The sequence below is a fragment of the Bufo gargarizans genome, chromosome 6 (assembly GCF_014858855.1).
Source record: "Bufo gargarizans isolate SCDJY-AF-19 chromosome 6, ASM1485885v1, whole genome shotgun sequence".
Classification (NCBI taxonomy): Eukaryota; Metazoa; Chordata; class Amphibia; order Anura; family Bufonidae; genus Bufo; species Bufo gargarizans.
Window position 1 is genome coordinate 14,982,089 of NC_058085.1, and position 22,672 is coordinate 15,004,760.

Consider the following 22,672-nt stretch of genomic DNA (forward strand, 5'->3'; position numbering starts at 1 on the left):
AGAATTTGATGGTATTCATTTGGAACTGGATGACGTGTAACTCTCACATCACATCATTTTCCATTTTGCTTTGGAAAAAGAGAGCTGCAGTTTAGTTCGCGTTTTTGCATTTCTGTATTTTTTTATTTTTTTTTATGCCTGGCCTTCCAATCACTTTTTATTTATTTTTTGCTTTTTCATTTACATAGCCATATGGCTTGTTTTATCGCAGGACAAATTGTACTTTCTAATGGCATAAATACATGTATATTTATATAGTTCAGGCATTTCGGGACGTGGTAGTGTTAAGATGTTTAATTTTTGTTTAGTTTTATTATGGGAAAAGGGCGTGATTAGAATTTTTATATTTTTTAAAACTTTTTTTTTTTTTCTTAACTTTTTTTTTTCTCTACATACTTTAAAGTTTCCTTGGGGTACTTGAATGTCTGATCGTTAGATTGCTTGCCCTATAGACTGCAATGATTTTCTATAGCAGCCTGTGGGACATTCAGTACGTTCCTATGGAGCCCTGCCACCTGCAGTCCTCTATAGGAACTACTGCTCTGGTAGCTTCGGATCCTTTATAGGGACTGAGGCTACCACATTGAACAAACGGCACCCCCTGAACACCTCCTCAGATGCCATGGTCACAAATGGCTATGGCATCTGAGGGGTTAAATGTCTGTGATGGGCATTAGCACTGGGCATCTTCTGTGTGAAGGAGCAAAAACCCAGTGGCTATGGCGCCAACTCTGCTCTGGAACAGACGTCATCTTTAAAGTGCGTACGTGTATGGTGGATGCCCTCAAGGGGTTAAACTACTTTTCACGGGCTACGTACAGTAGTAATCTAAATGAAATAAGTAAATACATTGAATTGCTCATCTGAGTTAGATCCTGTAATAAAGTGCAGACCGCATTTACAATTCTACAGACTTCAGAGCTGAAATCTCCCAGAACGTCTTACTAAGGCTACATGCACACGACTGTGTTTTTCGGATCTGCAAAAAAATGGATGACATCCGATCCGATGCCATCCGTGTTTTTTTTTTTTTTTTTGCGGATCCATTGTAACAATGCCTAAAACGGACAAGAATAGGACATGTTCTATTTTTTTTGCGGGGCTACGTAACGGACATACTGAAGTGGACAGCACACGGTGTGGGTCCGCATCCTATCTGCAAAAAAATAAAAATAAATGAACGGAAACAAACAACGTTCGTGTGCATGTAGCCTAATTCTGCGTCTGTATGGAGCTTTTCCTGCTGATTTTGTAGTCCTTACACCAGGCACCGTACAGTAATCCAGTCTGCTGATTATAGTAATAGTCTGCTCACACAGCAGTCAGCAGAACTTTGAATGCAGCTCTGGGCTATAGTACAGTCCGTACTTCAGGATCAATGCAAACATTTACAAAGTTGATTATCTAGATATGAATTGTAAAATAATGGTCCAAGTGGATACTTTTCAGTTATTTGCTCCTCTAGATGCATATATATATTTTTTCCCTCAGGGTAAACCACCCAATAAAAAGGCAAAGGTTCTCCAAAAACAGCCATTAGTTGCTAAGTTGGCAGCTTATGCACAATATCAAGCTACTTTGAAGAATCAGTCATTAAACAAAACTGGTGAGAACAATTCACTTGGCTCTTTGATTACTCCATGACACACTGTGGAGATTAATACTTATTCTCTTTCCCTCGTAGTCATACCAGCAGAGGGTTTCACCTGGGGCTCCTACATCACTAGACAAAACCTGGTGGCTGCTCCAGTGACTTGCTTCAAACACGTAAGTATTGTCCTTCAATGTTGGTCAAGTGTGCAGAAGTCTTGATGAATCAAGCTTTTTCTTAAAGGGGTTTTCTGGGACTAGAATACCGATGATCTATTCTTACAACCAGAACAATAGCTCTCACACAAACAGATGAATCTTAACACTCTATGTATCGTATACTCTAAATATAGGTATGTGTCAAACCAAGGTAAGTCAGCTCTCTTTTACATGTACCGCTGGTACTAAAAAAATCTCTGTCGACAGTTAGATAAAGTAAATAGATCTCCCTGAGATCCTATGGTGTGTCCCTGACACAAAACAACTTACGGATCGATCTCCCTGAGACTCTATGCCGTGCGTGGCACCCCAAGTGCCGACCTTATTCATGAAAGTACTCCAAGTACTTATTATAAACTTCCTGAGTCTATTTTTAAGGCTTAACAATGTATCCCGGATACATAATAAAAACTCACGGGTAGAGATGTGGCCAGTGCCCTTGGACCGGGCAGTGGACAAAAGGGATGTCTCTTATCGGACACGAGGATGGCCTTCTCTATCCTGGACGGAGCCCCCAAACTGAAAGGATTTGGACCTTTCTGGACCTCTAGGACAACATTGGTTTGAGACACTGACGTCAGGAGAGATGTTTCTCAGTTGCTAATAACAGACACACACAGGTATCACTGAGAAATACTCTAACTTTATTATGCTATTGCTTGGCCTTATATAGGCAGTAGAAAAGTTTGCATAACAACAGCATTAAACCAATCATAAAAGATAAACATTGGTGCTCACACACATACTTCCGGAACATCCTTATATGGTATGGGTACGTGCAGTAAGCAGAAAGAATAGGTTTTAATCAGTCACATATAAGAATGTACGCAGTTGTGCCGAATGACCCTGAATAAGGTAGAACGTTTGTACTAGTTCTAGGAGATTCCCAGAATCTGTCCTGCGACAGATAAGCGAACCTAACTCACAGCGGGAGAACTGGAAACAGTGCGTGGGTCCCATTCAAGTATATGGACCTGGGCTGCAGTACCAAGCACAGCCACTATGCTATAAATGGTGCTGTGCTTGGTATACTGCAGGGATACTCAACCTGCGGCACTCCAGCTGTTGAAAAACTACAACTCTCAGCATGTTTGGACAGCTTACAGCCATAAGCCTATAGCAAGGCATGGTGGGAGTTGTACAACAGCTGGAGCGCAGGTTGAGAATCCCTGGTATACTGTGAGAAGGCCACAGCCTCTTCAAGCATCCGACTGTGTCGGTGCCGGATGTCAGACCCCCATCAGTATGCTACTCCCTGAAAGCCCCTTTAATGGGCATCTGTCAGCAGATTTGTACCTATGGCACTGGCTGACCTGTTGTATGTGCACTTGGCAGCTGAAGACATCTGTGTTGGTCCCATGTTCATATTTGACCGCATTGCTGAAAAAAATGATGTTTTAATATATGCAAATGATCCTCTAGGAGCAACGGGGCATTGCCGTTACACCTAGAGGCTCTGCTCCTTCTGTAACTGTTGCTTACTCTGCACTTTGATTGACAGGGCCAGGCAGTGTAAATATGATCACACTGTACTCCTAAAATCAGGAGTGGAGAGAATGCAGCAGGTACAGAGAGAGCAGAGTCTCTAGGTGTAATGGCAACGCCCCCATTGCTCCTAGAAGCTCATTTGCATATATTAAAACCTAATTTTTCTCAGCAATGCAGGCACATATGAACATGAGACCAACACAGATGCCTGCAGCTGCTAAGTGCACATGTAACACATCAGCCAGTGTCATAGGTACAAAACTGCTGACAGATGCCATTTAAAGGGGGATTCCCATATACACAGGCCCTTTTGGAAAATGAAAGATGGAATCTGATTTGTTACTATGGGCAACTAATCTAGTTCTACTTTACACCAGTTTAATAAATCTCACCCATAGTCTATGACTCTGTTTAGTAGTTTCCTGCCTCTTAATGGTGATGTTTATAGCTGTGTATAGAATTCAGATTCATTTTGTAATCTTTCGGCTACTTGTTCTGCACAAAATCTGTCATTTTTTTTTAACAATATCTTTGGGTTTCAGAAACCTGACGAAACTTGGTGGACATCTTCTGACTGTATTCATTAAGCGTAAATTATATTGAGCTTGAAATCATTTACATCTTTTACAGGCACCGATGGGGACTTGTTGGGGCGACATCTCAGAAGGTGTACGAGTAGAAGTTCTCAACACCGACAACAGTCTGTCTCAGAAAGTCTTCTGGATTGCTGTCATTGTGAAATTAGCAGGTTGCCAACCTTTCCTCTGTCGTCTGATTTCAATAAGTTTTAGGATGGATAGAAAAATATGATTTTCATTTCCATTGACTGACTTTTTTTTTTTTTCTGGGGGGGGGGGGGGGGTGCTGCTGCAAAAACAGACAAAAATAGGCCATGTTGGACATGGACAAATAGCAGGTTATCTACACTGTATATCTGAAGGTTCTCATTCATCCAGTAGTAATAAGTCGGAGCAGTTGAACGTTCTCAATTAGAATAACTTGTGCAAAAAATCTGACATTAAATACTGGCGGCAGTCATCATAATCTGTTTATTATAATCAGCACAAGGACCTCATAGAGGCAAGATGTTGATTGCGTTTTCCTGACTGAAGCTGCTGTGTGATAAAACAGCCCTGGAGGAAGTGTTAGAACAGCATTGTAACAGATTAGGTTGACTGAAGCATGAGTCACCAGTATTTAATGTAGGGGTGGGCGATATGGCCTAAAATCTATATTGCGATATAATTTTAAGCATGTGCGATATGCGATATATATTGCGATATATTGTTTTCTATATTGGGGGGGGGGGGTGTTTAAATTTTATTTATTTTTTACTTTTTATTTATTAACTATTGGCCTCCTTAAGGGCTAGAACCCTTGTCATATTCACCCTAATAGAGCTCTATTAGGGCCGCTTCACACGAGCGGATGCCGTGCGTGGCATCCGCTCCGTGAAAGAGTGCCAAGACCCGCTGCAGACTGCAGAGGCACGGAGCAGTAACATGACTGTTAATGCTCCGTGCCTCTCTGTGATCTCTTTACTACGAAATCACAGTTGTCACTGTGATTTCGTAGTAAAGAGGTCACAGAGAGGCACGGAGCATTAACAGTCATGTTACTGCTCCGTGCCTCTGCAGTCTGCAGCGGGTCTTGGCACTCTTTCACGGAGCGGATGCCACGCACGGCATCCGCTCGTGTGAAGCGGCCCTTAGGGTGAATAGGACTTTACACTCTCCCTGCTGCCCTGTGCATAGTGCACACAACAGCAGGGAGCTGACCATGGCGGCAGCCTCTGATCTGCCCCCCGCAGCCTCTGATCTGCCCCCCGCAGCCTCTGATCTGCCCCCCGCAGCCTCTGATCTGCCCCCCGCAGCCTCTGATCTGCCCCCCCCCCCCAGCCTCTGATCTGCCCCCCCCCCCAGCCTCTGATCTGCCCCCCCCCCCAGCCTCTGATCTGCCCCCCCCCCCCAGCCTCTGATCTGCCCCCCTTCCCCAGCCTCTGATCTGCCTCCCTTCCCCAGCCTCTGATCTGCCCCCTCTGGTAACGCAAACCCCCCCTCCCCAGTATTAATCATTGGTGGCAGTGGCCACAGGGTCCCCCTCCCCCCCCCCCCCCCCCATCATTGGTGGCAGTTTGCAGTTCCGATTGGAGCCCCAGCAGTGTAATGCTGGGGCTCCGATCGGTTACCATGGCAGCCAGGAGTCACGCTGCTGAAGTCCTGGCTGCCATGGTATGTTAGTGAGCAGAGAGCAGCGCATTATACTCACGTGCGCTGTGGCCGCCGGTCGCTCCTTCTTCTCATAGGTCTGTGCGGCGCATTGCTAATGCTGTAAGCATTAGCTATCCGCCGCACAGACAGAAGGAGCGACCGGTGGTCACAGCGCACGTGAGTATAATGCGCTGCTCTCTGCTCACTAACATACCATGGCAGCCAGGACTTCAGCAGCGTGACTCCTGGCTGCCATGGTAACCGATCGGAGCCCCAGCATTACACTGCTGGGGCTCCGATCGGAACTGCAAACTGCCACCAATGATGGGGGGGGGGGGGGGGGGGGACCCTGAGGGATATGGCCGGCACATTCATTGGTAGTGCAGTGGCCACAGTCCCTCCCCTCCTCCTCCTACTCTGTCCTCATTGGTGTTCAGCGGCAGCCGCGCACAGTGGGGAGGGAGAGACTCCCTCCTCCTCCCTCCGCTGTGCCGGCCGGCTCAGAACATGGTGCGCGCGATCATATCGCGGTCCGGCGATATGGCGAAAATCCATATCGTGGCCCAAATTCATATCGCATATCGCCTATACCGCCCACCCCTAATTTAATGCCGGAGATGCTATGTGACCCCGACAGTGCTGGGGTTTTCCCAGCGGTGGGACCCGCACCTATCAGACAATGGGGGCATATCCTAGCGATATGCCCCCATTGTCTGAGATGGGAATACCCCTTTAATGGGGCTGAGCTAAAAGGCAACCAGGGAGCACGATCTGAGAAAATAATTTAGCAGTTCAGTAATCATCCCCTGTAGGTAGGTGTGTCGGGAAAAGGGAACGCAGACATGGAACAGTGAGAGATAAATATGATAACATGCCGTCTCCATTAGCAGAGAAGTCACCATGCGTATGAAACAGGCATGTCTGTGCAGATCTTTGCCAAATAAAGTTTATTCATAACTAAAACCTGTATATCCTTTTATGTGTTTTCAGGCTACAATGCCCTGCTGAGATATGAAGGCTTTGAAAATGATGCCAGCCTGGACTTCTGGTGTAACATCTGCAGTAGTGATGTCCATCCAGTGGGTTGGTGTGCAAGCAGCGGAAAGCCCCTTGTCCCTCCACAAAGTATGAGCTCAAAATTTCATAATGATATGCTGCCAGGAACACGCCATTCTTGTGAATTTTGCCACATTTCTATTGCATAGAAAATTGTATTTGTTCTGTACATAACTTATTAGCAGTGAAATGTAAAGTTTCTGTTTTTTCTGTAGTCAAGAAGTCACCTAACTGCTAGAGAGGTCATACTGTCAGCAGGGTAGTAAATGATGGAAATGGCATACTATCAGCATAGTGGCACGGGGGCCCATAACTGCTAGAGAGGTCATACTGTTAGCATGGTGGTACTCACGCAGATAACTGCTAGAGAGGTCATGGTAAATGATGGAAATGGCATATTATCAGCACAATGGCTCAGTGGTATAGGGGCACATAACTGCAAGAGAGGCCATACTATCAGCAAGGTGGCTCAGTGGTACAGGGGCACATAACTGCAAGAGGTCATACTATCAGCAAGGTGGCTCAGTGGTACAGGGGCACATAACTGCAAGAGGTCATACTATCAGCAAGGTGGCTCAGTGGTACAGGGGCACATAACTGCAAGAGGTCATACTATCAGCCAGGTGGCTCAGTGGTATAGGGGCACATAACTGCAAGAGGTCATACTATTGCCCCATTGGCTTAGTGGTAAAAGAGTACATAACTGCTGGCGAGGTCATACTGTTCGTACAGTGACTCAGTGGTACAGAGGCACATAACTGCAAGATAGGTTATACTGTTAGCAAGGTGGCTCAGTGGTACAGGGGCACATAACTGCAAGAGAAGTCATACTATGAGCACTGTGGCTCAGTGGTTAGCACTGTTGTGTAGCAGCACTAAGGTCCTAGGTTCAAATCTGACTAAGGGCAACATTTGCATAGGGTTTGTATGTTCTTCCTGTGAGTGGTAAGTTGGCTTCCTAGGACATAAACTCAATAGGGTGTTGGGGATGAGCGCTTGCATAGCAGTCACTGGCTCCCCTGTGCTGCCACCACCACCCCCTGCTTGGAATCCCTTGTTTGAGAGAAATTCATTATAAATGATTGTCTTTGTTTTGTAAGTGATTCTGTTTTTGTGGGTATTTTCTCTATTGGGACTGGGTTTTGTCTAATTAGGCCCAGCATGAGCCTCTTAGAACAGGCGTCCCAGCAATCCCATCAGTCACGTGGCCACTGGGACCAATAGAAGCCTCCATTCTATAAACAGCGCTGAATGGAGCTCTTCTGTCTTCTCTCCCGAGTCCCCAGCAGTCAGCGTAAACCCACGTTTAAATATACATATGCTCAGGTTTAAAGGGGTATTTCCATCTGGACATTTATGGCTTATAAATAGTTTAGTGCTCTCATTAAGAGAAACAAAATAAGAGTATTGCAGGTTTGATACCTTTTAATGGCTAACAAAAATAGAAGTAATGATGTTACATAGCGAGCTTTCGAGACATCAACAGTCTCTTCATCAGGCGTACTACAAGAATTCTTGTAGTACGCCTGATGAAGAGACTGGTGATGTCTCGAAAGCTCGCTATGTAACATCATTACTTCTATTTGTGTTAGCCATTAAAAGGTATCAAACCTGCAATACTCTTATTTTGTTTCTCTTAATGAGAGCACTAAACTATTTTTCTATTGGCTAACACGGTACCAGACTTTTTCCTTTGGCTTATAAATATAATATAAATACATTTCAGATAGATGTGGGGTCCACCTCTGGCACTCGCTTCTGTCTTAAGAACAGAGCCCTGCTGTGAATGGAGAGGGCAGTGTTAATGCGTGGCCAGCCATCCATTTACCTCCGTGGGACTTCCTAAAATAGCTGCGCCAGTGCTCCTTGCTTTCAGTTCACATTGGGACCCTGATATTCTCTGGAATTTCCATAGAAGTGAATGGAGCATGCTGGAGGTTGCAGATTCACGCAACCGTGATCGACCCAGAAAACACGGTCCGTGTGTCAGCTGTATCTTCTGGACCAACCACGACTCCCCTGACCCAAAATGACTGCATCATAGTGTTTGATACAGTCAGTTACTATCTGGTTGCGAGTCTGTTGTACTGTACTCGTATGATGATGATGTGAGTACAGTACAATAGACTTGTATCAGAAAACACTATGGTGCAGTCAGTTCAGGTCAGGCCCGGGAGATGTGGCCGACACACGGAATGTGTTTTCCAGGCCAATCACGGTCGTGTGAATCGGCCATAAGTCGGAGCCACTATGGAAATAAGGAGGTGTTATCTACTCTCTGACTCCTGTTAGATAAGGTCACTGAGATGGAGTCACTGCATCAGAGCTGTGCCTTGATGGATTACAGTTAAATGCAGCCAGTGCCGTAGGAGATAAAAAGCCGGTAAGCATTAAAGGGTTCATCTGTGTTATAGCGGTCATGTTCTGTACACAAGTCACCGCAGCAGCCAGGGAGTGAATTAAAGCTCACAGTTGGACAACTACTTATTACATTTTATTTATTTTACTTAAAGACCATCTGTCAGCAGATTTGTACCTATGACACTGGCTGACCTGGTACATGTGCGCTTGGCAGCTGAAGGCATCTGTGTTGTTCGTCATCTGTGCCCACATTGCTGAGAAAAATGGTGCAGATATACACAGCAGAATGTAATGATACCTTTCACTTAGCGATTTGTTGCTTCATTCTAAAGAAAAAGTACTTTTAATCCATATGCAAATGAGCGGTTAAGTGCACCAAGGGCGGGCCCCAAGCCACACTGTGCACTCTTGCTTTCCTGCTTCCACTGCCAGCCTCTCCGGATTGCAAGGACAGGTTCCTGCATAATCGTCTCGCCTGGCCCTGTCAATCAAGAAGATTGAAGGGCTGGCAGAGGAAGCACATGCAGCAAGGGTGCACAGAGTGGCTTCAGCCCCTTTCATATGGCACATAAGCTGGTAATATTACATCAAGCCTATTTACTTTCTTCTGATTGAGCTGGGAACCAGTGGTTTAGTGTAGTTTTTTAAATGCGTTGTTGCTTCCTTTGCAGCCATACAACACAAATACACAAATTGGAAAGCTTTTTTAGTCAAAAGACTGACTGGTGCCAAGACCCTCCCTCCAGATTTTGCGCAGAAGGTAGGCAAAGATTTAGTGTAAGGTACGAAAGAACAAAACATCTTATGGTTTTGACTACAATTATTTTCAGATTAACCCACATATAAAGAGTATATTAAAGGAGTTGTCCTAATTGGAAACCCCATTTTATATCCTGCATTTGTGAATTGAAACGAGAGTGGTTACAAAGAGTGTCTCTCGCTCTTGAGGGACCTGTCCAGCATTACACAGGAAACCCATTGATCTGAATGAGTACTGTGTAATGCATTATTTCCCCTCTGGTGGCATTGCAAGGAAATGAATGGGGTATTTCAGTTACAGCAGGTTATCCGCTATCCACTAGATATTTGTTAGATAGATGGGGTCTGCTGAAACCTCCACGGATTACAAGAATAGGGGTCTTGTGCCCTCTTATGATTTGGAGCGGCAGGACGAGCATGCACAAAAATGCTCCTTTCAGACTCTATGGGACTGCTGGAGATAGCAAAGTACAGCACTTTATCTCCTGCAGTCCCATAGGGTTAAATGTAGCGGCGGTGTGCGTGTTTGACCTGCTACTCCATTCATAGAAGAGTGACTGGACCCTGTTCTTTTAATCATGAGGGTTTCCAGGGGTCCGACCTCCACCGATCTAACCATTCTCCCCTATCCACTGGATGAGGGATAACCTGTTAAAATTGGAATACCCTGTTAAAGAGGACCTGTCACCACCCCTGACATTCCTGTTTTAATAGCCTCATGCATTCCCTGTGTAATAACAACTCTGGAGAATCTATTCTTATGGCTCTAAGTTGTGCTATTCCTTTATTATTTCTACTAGAAGTTATGAATGAAATGCTAGCAGTCTGCAGTAAGGGTACAGAGGGGAGGTTACAAGGTGTGTTCCTGCACTGTCTGAAAATGGCAGCACTGATTGGATAGAGTGAGACTGTGCAGGGACACCCCTTCCCCCCCAACTGGTTAACAGCCCTCTACCCTTACTGCAGACTGCTAGTTGAAATCATAAAGGAATGGCACAGCATAAAGCCATAAGAATAGATATTACAGAATTATTATTGCATGGGGAATGCATGTCGCGATTAAACCGGGCATGTCAGGGGTGGTGACAGGTCCTCTTTAACTGCCAGTGGTTTTTCACAAGTAACATCTGATTTCTGCGAGTTCCAACAGGGAGGACACATCATCCGCTTATCATGGAACTCTTCTAACAGGTTTGTGATTGCGCAAAGCAGAGAAACCATATGACTCGTTTGCTGCTGGGACAATTTCCACACGTTTGACAAATGCAAATAAGATCTGAATTATAAAATAGGAAAAAAATATCCTATCCTACTCCCCTGCCAATATATTTTCTGAATGCAGACACCAGGCAGATGGTGAAAATGACTCTGCGCTTTTTAGTGATGGATTCCTTTATGCACCCAAGCATAATGTTTCATAGAAAAAAATCCTGATTGGCTAAGGGTATGGCGACACTGATGGTGGCCAAGATCGCAGGGGCTTGGCAGTGTAGCAGTGATCCTATAAAAAAATGAATGTGGTCATAGTGTGAATCGCACATGTGCCGCAAGCTGCAAATCCTGAACTGCAAAAAATTAAACTCTGCTGGTATATGTGTGATTTGCGCTGTAACCCCATTCATTTATATGGGATCACCACTACACCGCAATCCTGGCCGAGACCAGTGTCGCTGCAATCACATTCACCGCAGCTAAATAGACCATATATTCCCACAATCCACATGCCGTATACAAGTTATGATTAGGTGCTGAAGTTAATAAGATCTACTGCTCATCTTGTGACCCCACCATACAGGGAGCACATATACTCTCTGATGGGAAAGGGGGGGGGATAACATGGGGGAAAAGTCGCTGCATGTCACCCTGTGATGCCCTGAGACTGTACAAGGGAAGAGAGGACAGTTACAGGCTGTAGTATTTTACCTGCAACTCCCCCCCCCCCCCCCCCCTCCAGACATACTAAAACCTTTCTTCCTGTTCCGTGATTTCAGATTACCTCTACACCCCGAATATTGCACCTAGGATATTGAACCTGATGTCACTTAAAAGAGAAGATTCTTGGGTATTCCCATCTGGAATGTCTGACTGCTTATAAGTCTTACCTTTTGAGACCTGCTCCTCTCTCAAGAATGGGATCCCATCACGCCCTGATTGGCAAAGGAGTGGTGGTTCTGCTTGCACAGCTCTTTCCTTTCACTTTAGTAACACTTCTGCAAGTACGATTGAAGTTAAAGTGGTTCTGCAGTTCTTTGTAACTGATCCTCTGGAAAGATCATTAGCATCTGATCAGTGGGGGTCCGACCCCTGGGACCCCCAACGATCAGCTGTTTGAGAAGGCTGCGGCACTTCTGTAGCGCCACTGCCTTCTGAAACAGCTGATCGACAGGAGTCCCGGGTGTCGGACCCCCACCGATCAGCTGTTTGAGAAGGCCACGGCACTTCTGTAGCACCACTGCCTTCTGAAACGGTTGTCGGACCCCCACCGATCAGATGCTGATTATCTATCCAGAGGATAGATCATCATTTAAAAGGAACTGCAGAACCCCTTTAGTAGAGAGAGCAGAGCAGGCACAGTCACCTCTCTCCATTGCCAGCCAGGCATAATGGAGCTTCGTATTTGACATAGAAGCCAGAGGAGAGACCCGCACTTAGACATTTATGGCGTAACCCATGGATATGACATAAATGTCCCCGATGGGCCAACCCCTTCAAGATGATACATCTAAGGACTTATGCACATGACCATATGTATTTTGCGGTCCGCAAAAAATACGGATGACGTCCATGTGCCTTCCGTATTTTGCTGAACGGAACAGCTGGCCCCTAATAGAACAGTACTATCCTTGTCCTTAATGCGGACAATAATAGGACATGTTCTATTTTTTTTGTGGAACGGGAATACGGACATACGGAAACGGATTGCACAAAAGTAACCTCCGTTTTTTTTGCGGACCCTTTGAAATGAATGGTTCCACATACGGTCCGGAAAAAAACCGAGCAGACATGGAAAGAAAATACGTTTGTGTACATGAGCCCTAGGTCAAGTCATGATGTACTGTATACGTTCTTTGCAGTGAAATGCCTTTTTTTGTTTTTCTTGTAAGGTGTCTGATAGTATGCAGTATCCTTTCAAGCCTTTAATGAGGGTAGAAGTAGTGGATAAAACGCACCTTTGCCGGACGCGGGTTGCTATTGTAGACACGGTCATTGGAGGCAGACTACGACTGGTGTATGAAGAAAGTGAAGACAAAACGGATGATTTCTGGTGTCATATGTACAGCCCCCTCATTCATCAGATTGGTTGGTCTCGAAGTATAGGTCATCGCTTTAAGAGATCAGGTATGCAGGCTTGCTGCTTAATTATGTGATTATTTTTGGTGTGTCCTGTACTTCCCTGGTTTTAGACTGCTTGTATTTTTATTTCGTAGATATACTAAAGAAACAGGAATCTCATTATGATGCCCCTGCCCATTTATTTGCAAAGGTAAATTTGTATGTTTATATTTCTATAATCTGTCCTTCACTGTGATCTCATGGATACTGCCAAGTGTATCCATTAGTTCATGGCGGATGGACGGCTGTGATAACTACCAGGATCTGTCATAACTCAGTATCAACCATGGCATCTATGCCACAGCAGATGGGTTACTATTAGAGTTGAGCGGACACTTGGAAGGATGTGTTCGGCCGAACTTCGCAAAAAAGTTCAAGTTCGGGACCCGAACTTGACCCCAAACCCTATTGAAGTCAATGGGGACCCGAACTTTGGAGCACTAAAACGGCTCCAAAAAAGTCATTGGAAGGGCTAGAGGGCTGCAAAAGGCAGCAAAATGTGGTTAAGAGCATGGCAAGTGCTCTGCAAACAAATGTGGATAGGGAAATGACTTAAAATAACGTAAAATGCGTAAAAATAAAAAATAATCATCTTGGAGGAGGAGGTCCATATGGAGTAGGAGGTTGAGGAGGCAGTGGATGTAGCAGTGTAGGTGGAAGCGGAGGTGGAGGAGGTAGCCAACACTGGTTTTTGTTTTTTATTTTATAAATTTTTTTGTTTAAATTTGGGTAGACCCCAAAACATTGGGAAATATAAAAAATAAAACAAAGAATGCGCTGGAGTACAACAATGGCTGGGTATACATGTCTATTCTGCACAAGGTACGGAAAAGTCCTGTGGGATCCAAGCCTGGTTCGTTTTAATGAACGTGAGCTTCTCCACATTGGCTGTGGACAGGCGGTTGCGCTTGTCTGTGATCACCCCCCCTGCCGTGCTAAACACACGTTCAGACAATACACTGGCTGCAGGGCAGCACTTCCAAGGCGTAAAGGGCAAGCTCAGGCCATGTGCCCAATTTGGAGACCTAGAAGTTGAAGGGGCAGACCCATCATTCAGTACGTGTAGGCGTGTGCAGACATACTGCTCCACCATGTCGCACGTCCCCGTGACTTCCACGATCCAATTGGATATTTTCTCTGTCAACTTTCGATGTTCTTTTATGCGCCTACCATGGTGAATCGGGGTTCCATGCCTGAGAAGGGGATACTACAAACGAGGGAGGTCAATGGCTCAAATCTGATTGGGTGAAAATGTGGGACAAGTTATTAAAGTGGAAGAATCGAAGGAAAGGAGGGGGGGCGCGGCAATTACCCCTAGGTGTTCCATTGGTATGTGTCTCTTACCCCCCCACCGCAATGGAGTATATATACTGTATGTAATTACGAATTTGTAGCCTTAAGTCCAATAGTGGAATTAATAAAAAAAACTAAGTCTCCTAAAAAAGAATTTTTGCTTTTCCTTGAAAAGTGCTTCCACTGTACAAAAATAATAAAATCTGGAAAAAAATATTGTCACGCTCTAGTGTGGGAGGTAAACCCCCACACTGAACATAGGAGGGAAAGGGAAAAGGAAATAAAGCCTGAAAACTAGGGAAGGAATATGGACACCTCCTATTTAAAACCCTAACCAAAGCCCTGACTGACTACCGGTATAATTAGACCCCAGAGGTAGGTGAGTTCATACACAGGAATACCTAAAGTGCTATCTAACCCTAAAGGACCCTGGTACTAATGACAGGAATGAGACCTCCTGTTCTTCCAAAAGGAAGAATGAACGGGAGTCTCCCTGAGCGTACTTTCACACTAGGTTCACACTCAGGCTGTTCACCCTGTCGGATCTGTCCTGCCGCTATTTCGCCGTGCCGTCTCTCGTCCCGCAGTGCACGGCGAGAGGCCGCCCCGCCCCCATTATAGTCAACGGGGACTGAGCGGCAGTCTGGCGGTATGGCGAAATAGCGGCAGGACGGATCAGACAGGGTGAACAGCCTGTCGGATCCGTCCTGACGCTAGTGTGAAAGTACCCTTAGGCCTAATACAAAACAACAAAGAAATGCAACGCACACAAAAGCCAAAAAACAAAGGGAAAGGTAGCACTTAACTTCCAAGAAGCTATGGCAGCAACAGGCACTCTGAGATCCAAACCTCAGCTATCCACAGGTCCACTGAAGCACAGCATTGTGGGAGAGACAACCATAAAAAGGGAAAGAAATTACCACAATATCAACACCTGGAGGTTAAGGGTGTGGCCAGTACCGGAAACAACACAGAAGCCTATTGATCCACAAGGTAAACATGTCAAACTAAACCACGTGTTGCCAGTCTCAAAGATCTCTTGCCACTCACTGTCGCGAGGGCATCCGTATGTCTCGGTACATCCGTGACAAATATACATGTTTTAGTATCGGCAAAATTTCATCAGCTGGAATAAAGTCATGGACACCTTTTGAATTTGATTTTTTTATTTATTTTTTATTATCCATTTGCTTCCTAAATGCAAAAATTTAAAGGGTCTGAACCCGGACATATCCCCTTCTTCACCCAGGCAGCCCCTCTGAGATAAGCATCGGAGCATTTCAAGGGCTTTTTTGTTTACATTTTTACACCACTAGGCGCATGTCAAAAGGAAGAAAATATGACTGCAGGGTCAGACTGTGCAAGGTTTGTCGGTTACTATGGAGACACATTGCCGGCATGGGAGCTGTAGAAACAAACCAGTAGGACATTAGGTGAATCATTGGAGACACTGAGGTGGTGAGATGTTGCTGCAAAGGTTGAACACTTTCTTTATTGTACTCTGTCTTAGAAATATGTATGATTTTATTTTTATTTTTTCTTATTAGGTCAAAGATGTTGACCAGAGCTCTGAATGGTTCAAGGAAGGGATGAAACTGGAAGCTATTGATCCACTAAATCTTTCTGCAATATGTGTAGCAACCATTAGAAAGGTGATTGATGTCGCATTACTGTGCAGTGTTTGTGTAGTGGTGATCCAGATGGATTTCCATGACTCTTTAAACTGCAGAAGTGGTTAAAATTAAAGGGGTTGTCCAGGTTCAGAGCTGAACCTGGACAGCCCTCCATTTTCACCCCGGCAGCCCCCCTGACATGAGCATCGGAGCAGTTCATGCTCCGATGCTCTCCTTTGCCCTGCGCTAAATCGCGCAGGGCAAAGGCATTTTTCAGAGTTCCGGTGACGTACCGGGCTCTCCATGGGGCTGACAGGAACCCCGGTGACGTCACCGGCACTGATGGGTGGGATTTGGCTCTGCCCTAGCCAGTAAAACGGCTAGGGCAGAGCTAAAGCCCGCCCCTCAGAGCCAGTGACGTCACCGAACACACTGCTGGGCGGAAGTTACCGCCCGGCAGTGTGTTATTAAAAACAAAAGAGCCTGTGCCCTGCGCGAACTAGCGCAGGGCACTGGAGCGCATCGGAGCATGAGATGCTCCGATGCTAGGCTCAGGGGGGCTGCCGGGGTGAAAATAAGGGTATGTCCGGGTTCAGCTCTGAACCCGGACAACCCCTTTTAAGTGTGTCCATAAGAAAAAAAAATATTGGGGCAAATTTACTAAGGCTACTTTCACACTAGCGTTTCTATTTTCCGGTATTGAGATCCGTCATAGGGGCTCAATACTGGGGGAAAAACGCTTCCGTTTTGTCAATGGAGACAAAACTGAACAGAACGGAGTGGTCCAAAATCCAGTCCGTTCCATTTAGTTGCGTTCTCATACCGGAGAGCAAACCGCAATATGTTGTAGTTTGCTTTCCGTCCTGGGATGCAGAGCAAGACTGATCCGGCATGACCCCCAATGCAAGTCAATGGGGACGGATCCGTTTTCTCTGCCACAACAGTTAATGACGGATCCGTCTTGGCTATGTTAAAGATAATACAACCGGATCTGTTCATAATGCATGCAGACGGTTGTATTATCAGTAACGGAAGCCCTGCCGGATCCAGCAAAAAGCGCTAGTGTGAAAGTACCCTAATTCTGTCTGATATTTAGACAGCATAAACTTAGAGCAGGCGGTCTGAAGATGGGCCAAGTTTACCCCAGTAGACACTTATCTGTAGACACTTTTGTGTCTAACTTTACACCCCCTATTGGCTGGCTTACTTTGTGACAAAATTTTGGTGACCCTTGGCCTTTTTTTAAAGAGGTTGTCCAGGCTTTTACTATTACCTCAGGCATAGACCACAGCAGCAGACAGGAAGAGACTGCGCGCGCAGTCTCCCCATACAGCTGATCAGTGGGGGTGCTGGGTGTCAGATAACCCCCCCCCCCCTCCCCAATCTGATATTTATGTCCTATCCTGAGGAAGCCTGGACAACCCCTTTAAAGGGAGTCTGTCGCCTCCATATGGCCATATACAGAGAAAGACAAAGGTACCATTACAATCCTGTATAGGTTTGCGACAGAGCCATGTAAGCACTCTATATGGACATATGGAGGTGACAGACTCCCTTTAGGACATCCATTTCACGCTAAGCCATGCTCCACTGTGGAGTGAGGGTCCAAAAGCATCTAAAACACATAATAAATGTGGTGAAAAGCATGTACGCCCATGTCTGGTGCGAATTGAGACAGAATTCTGCTTTGTGAATCTGCCCCAGTATTTACAAGATTTGCACCAGTCCCTTTTAAAACCAGAATGCACATTCCTTTCTTGGGCCAAGGACAATATTGTCAGATTGACCCAACTCCAAGGGCTGCAGTAAAAGATTTGCCTTAAAGGGAATGTGTTGCCAATTTTCTTTTTTTACTGTCAGTTAAAAAAGACCTTTCATCAGGCTAGCTCTAGTCCTAATTATTATCCTACCTTATATGGCACCCCCCCCCCGTTTGTTTGCTGTTGGCCCTGTATATGTTGGCGCCTTATATTATATTATAATTTATGCTAGTTGGAGACTTGTATTCTCAGTTATACTAGTCAGAGTGGTTATCTTCGCCCTGGCTGTGAGCTCATCCAATCAGAGCGCCCCACTGTTAGCCAGGGAGAATGAAAAAAGTGCCATGGCATCAGTGGGGGCCGCCCTATAAGTTAGGATAATAATAAGACTAGAGCTAGCCTGATGAAAGGTCCTCTTGAAAACATTTATCTAATGTTTTAATTCTAATTCCGGAACATGATTATGGGGCGCACATCTTGCCTGAGCTGTTCTTTAGAAGCATTTATAGAATTTCTTTACGGCAGCCACATGGTCCATGGACACAATTGTCAGGAGGGGACCTCCATTGACTTCTATGGGATTGTTTAACAGACATGATCTGTGACCTGTGCAGAGCTCATTGTACAAGGAAAGAATAGATAAGCTCTGACAATCGCCTATCGTGAATGGTGGGTCTTATCTGTACACAAAGGTGATATCATTACAGGCAGAATTAGAATGACAGATAAGCAGATAACTACAGTAAAGGGATCTGTACAGACCAAGAGGTGGCGCTTATTATTAGGCTTAGTGGCCAGTGTGAAAACTGCAGGATTTAATGTTTTTTGTTTACGTATTGGCATGGAAAATTTAAAATAACATCATCAAAAATTATTTAAAAATACTCTTAACATGAAAACTATTTTTAAACAATAGGTAATTTTCTGGTGACACATTCACTTTAAATATCCGACAGGTGACAATTGTACTTCAGAACTCCCACTTATCGGGGTTCCACTTCTGTCCCATTCATGCTCTATAAAGATTGCCACTGTGCATATGGATCTCTCCTTTGTAGCTCATGCTTCATTGCTCCCAGGCTGCACACATGTTCACTTCTCCACCTCATCTACTTTTTCCTGGACTGCCATACAGAAGTTGGAAGACCCCCCCCCCCCCCCCCCATTATGCCCTGTTAGGATGTACCTGTCTGTGCTCCCAGGATATACAACACCTTTCCTCTTGTGACCAGATGGGTGGGGGTGCACAGCATAGCGGCTTCATGTGGTCCCCATGCTGCAGGTTGTTCACCTCTGCTTTAGACTGGTATTCAATCTTTATGATATCCAGCTTTGAACCAGGGAACCATGACTATGTGTTTTCTCAGAACCTTGTGTTCGCTATTGGAAGATTCTGTCACTTCATTGTCATTCTGTTTTATTTGTAGGTTTTGGCGGAGGGCTATCTAATGATTGGAATTGATGGCTCCGAAGCAGCAGATGGCTCAGACTGGTTTTGTTACCATGCTTTATCCCCCTCAATATTTCCTGTTGGTTTCTGTGAAATTAACAAGATTGAACTAACTCCACCACGAGGTATGGCTTCATTTGACTATTGTACATCATAAATGTAAGCCACTGACCATTATTTGCTATTTACACGTCTGTTGCCATGGCTAGAACCCGATAATGTTCAATATCTGATTAGAGGACCTGTTGAGTCTTCTGACATGTCTAAGCCAAAGAAAAGGAATTCTTCATGAAATAATAATGTAGTAGAACCTTTTCTTGGGAATCTACTTTATTATTTCTCTGTTATTCCTCCTGGAAATTTATAAATAAATGGATGTTACTACCTTTTGTCAATGTCCCTTGCACCCTGTCAGCATTATGGGACATTATCCGATTGCCTAGAGGCACACCCTATTGGCAAGGGAATGGTAAAATGAATCAAGTTTATTCTTATATTTCCCCCTCACCCATGACAGCACCCATGCGTGATAGAACTCCCATCCATGACAGGAAACCTGAGGATATAAAAAGCTCACACCCCCACCACACCTTAGTTCAGGTTTCCTGTCCTCCGGATAGGAGGTCCTGGGGAACCTACGTCTGAAGAAGTGCACACCAAGATGGCTGTGGAGGTTCCAGGTTTTAAGTCCGTGGGTGACCTTTACTATGGCGGCGTAAAACTCTTTGGGGAACCGCTCGTCGAGCCTGCTGTTCCTCCACCTCTACTCCCAGCTTACCCCATGTTTGGAGCCGCTGTGGTCGTGCCAGGCGGCTCCAGTTTGATCACAGTGTAGAGGACTTTCAAAGATTGCTGCGGCATCTGTGTGCTGGGCATGGGCATGCGCAGAGGAACGTCGGAACGGCGTCATGACAAAGGTCCCAGGCCACATGGGGACACATGTGGCTGGGACCTGCGGTAGCAGGAGAGAGTGCCTCGCGCACAGTATATAAATGGGCAGTGGGGGACAGCAGCCAGCCTTATTGCACACAGTGCTGTGCAGGATTCCTCCTTCAGAGAATGTCTAAAACAGGAGATGTGGTCCACGCCGACCATATTGAGCCCTCTAGACCATCACGCCCTGTACTTTGGCCTGAGGAGTGGGGGACAGCTACCAAGAGGGTGAGAAAATTTCTTTTATTTCTCTCTCATTGCTGATTGGATTCTTTTTGAGTATTTATTCTAGTGCCTAGAATTCCTTAAAAAAAAACTACTGTAAAGACTAAGCACAGAGAGTGTTCTATTTGTAAAAGTATGCTGCCTGCTTCTCATCTGAAACAGATGTGTCAATCTTGCATTGAAAAGTTAGTATTGGAAGAGTCTCAATCTATGTTAAAAAGTATCAAGCCTCTGGTAAAATCAGAGGTTAGAGCTTCCCTTAAACCCCTAAAACAGCTCTTTCCTCAATCCGCATGTGGCACTAGACAGAATATAGATTCAGATATTTCAGATGAAGATAAATGGAATTTTGATGTGTCAAGTGATGTGGGGATGGGGAGCAATTCTTCTTCTGAAGAACGAGCAGGCAGAGCACATTTTCCCCGCTGAAGATACGGAGCCATTATTAAAAGCAGTAAGAGCAACAATGCAATTGGAGGATGTTAAGCAGCAGAAATCCATTGCCGACCAGGTTTTTGAAGGATTAGTACCTAAAAAGCATAGTTTTTCCTGTTCATACAAATATGGAGGCTCTAATTAAAAAAGAATTGAGGAATCCAGATAGTAATTTATTTATTTTTGTTCCTAATACACTTAAAAGAAAATATCCTTTTGCTGAACATGTATCTTTAGTCTGGGATAAAGCACCTATTGTAGATGCCCCGATGGCAAAAAATGCCCTTAATGATTAGAGGTTCTTAGTGATCCATTAGATATGAAAGTAGAGGTCTACCTTAAGAAAGCCTGGGAATCTGCTTCTACTAGTTTTAAGCCTAGTATTGCTGCTTCCTGGGTATCTAGGTTTTTAAAGCTATGGTTAGGACAGTTGCAGTCACATATTAAAGATAAAACCCCTAGAGATCATTCTATCCTCCTTCCAACATTTATAAAAGCGGCCGATTTTTTTTTTATTTTTTGGGGCTAAAACTCTTTTTCTGATGCCATTAGATTTTCTGCTCGATTAGCCGCGTTATCTAACACTGCTAGACGGGCCATCTGGCTTAAATCTTGAAAGGGCGACCAGGGTTCCAAAGCTAGGCTTTGTTCCCTACCATGTGAGGGTCAGAGGTTATTTGGGCCTTCTTTGGATGACATTCTTGAAAAGCATCAGACAGTGAAAAGGGATTTCCAGTACCTCAGAAAATAAGTGGGTTCAGAAGGCCTAGAAATTTTCAAAGTAAACAGAGGTTCAGACACCCAGAAAAGAAAGCTAGAGCTCCCAGAAAGTCAGGGTTTTTGTTCAGAGCCTCAAATGATTCCAAATCCAAGGATAAGCAGGATGTATGCCAGGTGCCAGGTGGGGGGAAGACTATCCAAGTTTTACCCGGCCTGGAAAGAAATGACAAAAAACAAGTGGATCTTAGACCTCATTTTAAGAGGGTTTCAAATAGAATTCCTCGCACCTGTCACGGAAGGTGAGGGGAGGAAAGCAAACCAAACACAACTAACGGGTAACAAAACACCAGGTTAGGCCCCACAGCTAAGGAACAGGGAATGGTCACCACCTGACAAACCCTAAGCCTTTCCCTCACTGCTAACAACATGAACAAATCCCAATGGTAGAAGTGTTCATGCACTGGAACCTAATCCCTGCTGCAACTGAAACAGACCCTCAGCTAGGGAACATGGTCACACCGGGTTCTATTCTCAGCTTTTTTTTATTTTATTTTTTGTAAAAAAAAAAGTAAAAGACGGTTCCTTCAGAGTAATCTTGAATGTAAAGAGATAAAACAAGAATCTGAGATACAAAAAAAATTGGTATGGAGACTTTATCATCTGCCATAAATCTCCTCTCCCGAACTGTTAGATGGCAAGTACAGATCTAGGGGAGGCATACCATCATGTCCTGATCAGTGTCAGCTCCCAAAAGGTTTTGAGAACGGCAGTTTGGGTTAGGGGCTCTCTTCTTCATCTGCAATACAAAGCCCTCGCCTTTGGAATATAACAGGCTTCTCGGGTGTTTACCAAGATTATAGCAGAAGTAGCAGCCTATGTAAGGTTAAAAAGAATCACTCTAGTCCCTTATTTAGATGACTTTTTAATAATTTCCCAGACAGAATAGTCTTTGAAGCAGGAGACAGGTCAATTGTGTGTAATTTTGGGATCTTTAGGATGGAAGATAGATTGGAAGAAATCCAAGTTCCTTCCTTCTCAGAGATGCGTGTTTTTGGGGATTCTACTAGATTTCCAAAATCAGAGATGTTTCCTGCCAGAACAAAAGGTAATGGTAGACAAAATACAGGATCTCTTTCTCAGTTATGGGTGTTCCCTGAGACAGGCTATGTCCGTACTAGGTTTAAGGACATCCACCATCCCAGCGGTAACCTATGCTCAGTTTCATTC

The 22,672-nt window shown here is 44.8% G+C and overlaps 1 protein-coding gene across 1 annotated transcript in view; it reads left to right on the top strand.

Annotated features, from left to right (window-relative positions):
• The window catches only part of MBTD1 (mbt domain containing 1), an 80,973-nt gene that overhangs the window by 8,284 nt on the left and 50,017 nt on the right, over window positions 1-22,672 (top strand). Inside the window, exons 4-12 of the mRNA XM_044297597.1 lie at window positions 1,492-1,606; window positions 1,685-1,767; window positions 3,928-4,045; window positions 6,498-6,632; window positions 9,596-9,684; window positions 12,788-13,022; window positions 13,112-13,167; window positions 15,857-15,961; window positions 19,110-19,257. Coding sequence (XP_044153532.1) covers window positions 1,492-1,606; window positions 1,685-1,767; window positions 3,928-4,045; window positions 6,498-6,632; window positions 9,596-9,684; window positions 12,788-13,022; window positions 13,112-13,167; window positions 15,857-15,961; window positions 19,110-19,257 — 1,084 coding nt within the window. The remainder of the gene's footprint in view (window positions 1-1,491; window positions 1,607-1,684; window positions 1,768-3,927; window positions 4,046-6,497; window positions 6,633-9,595; window positions 9,685-12,787; window positions 13,023-13,111; window positions 13,168-15,856; window positions 15,962-19,109; window positions 19,258-22,672) is intronic.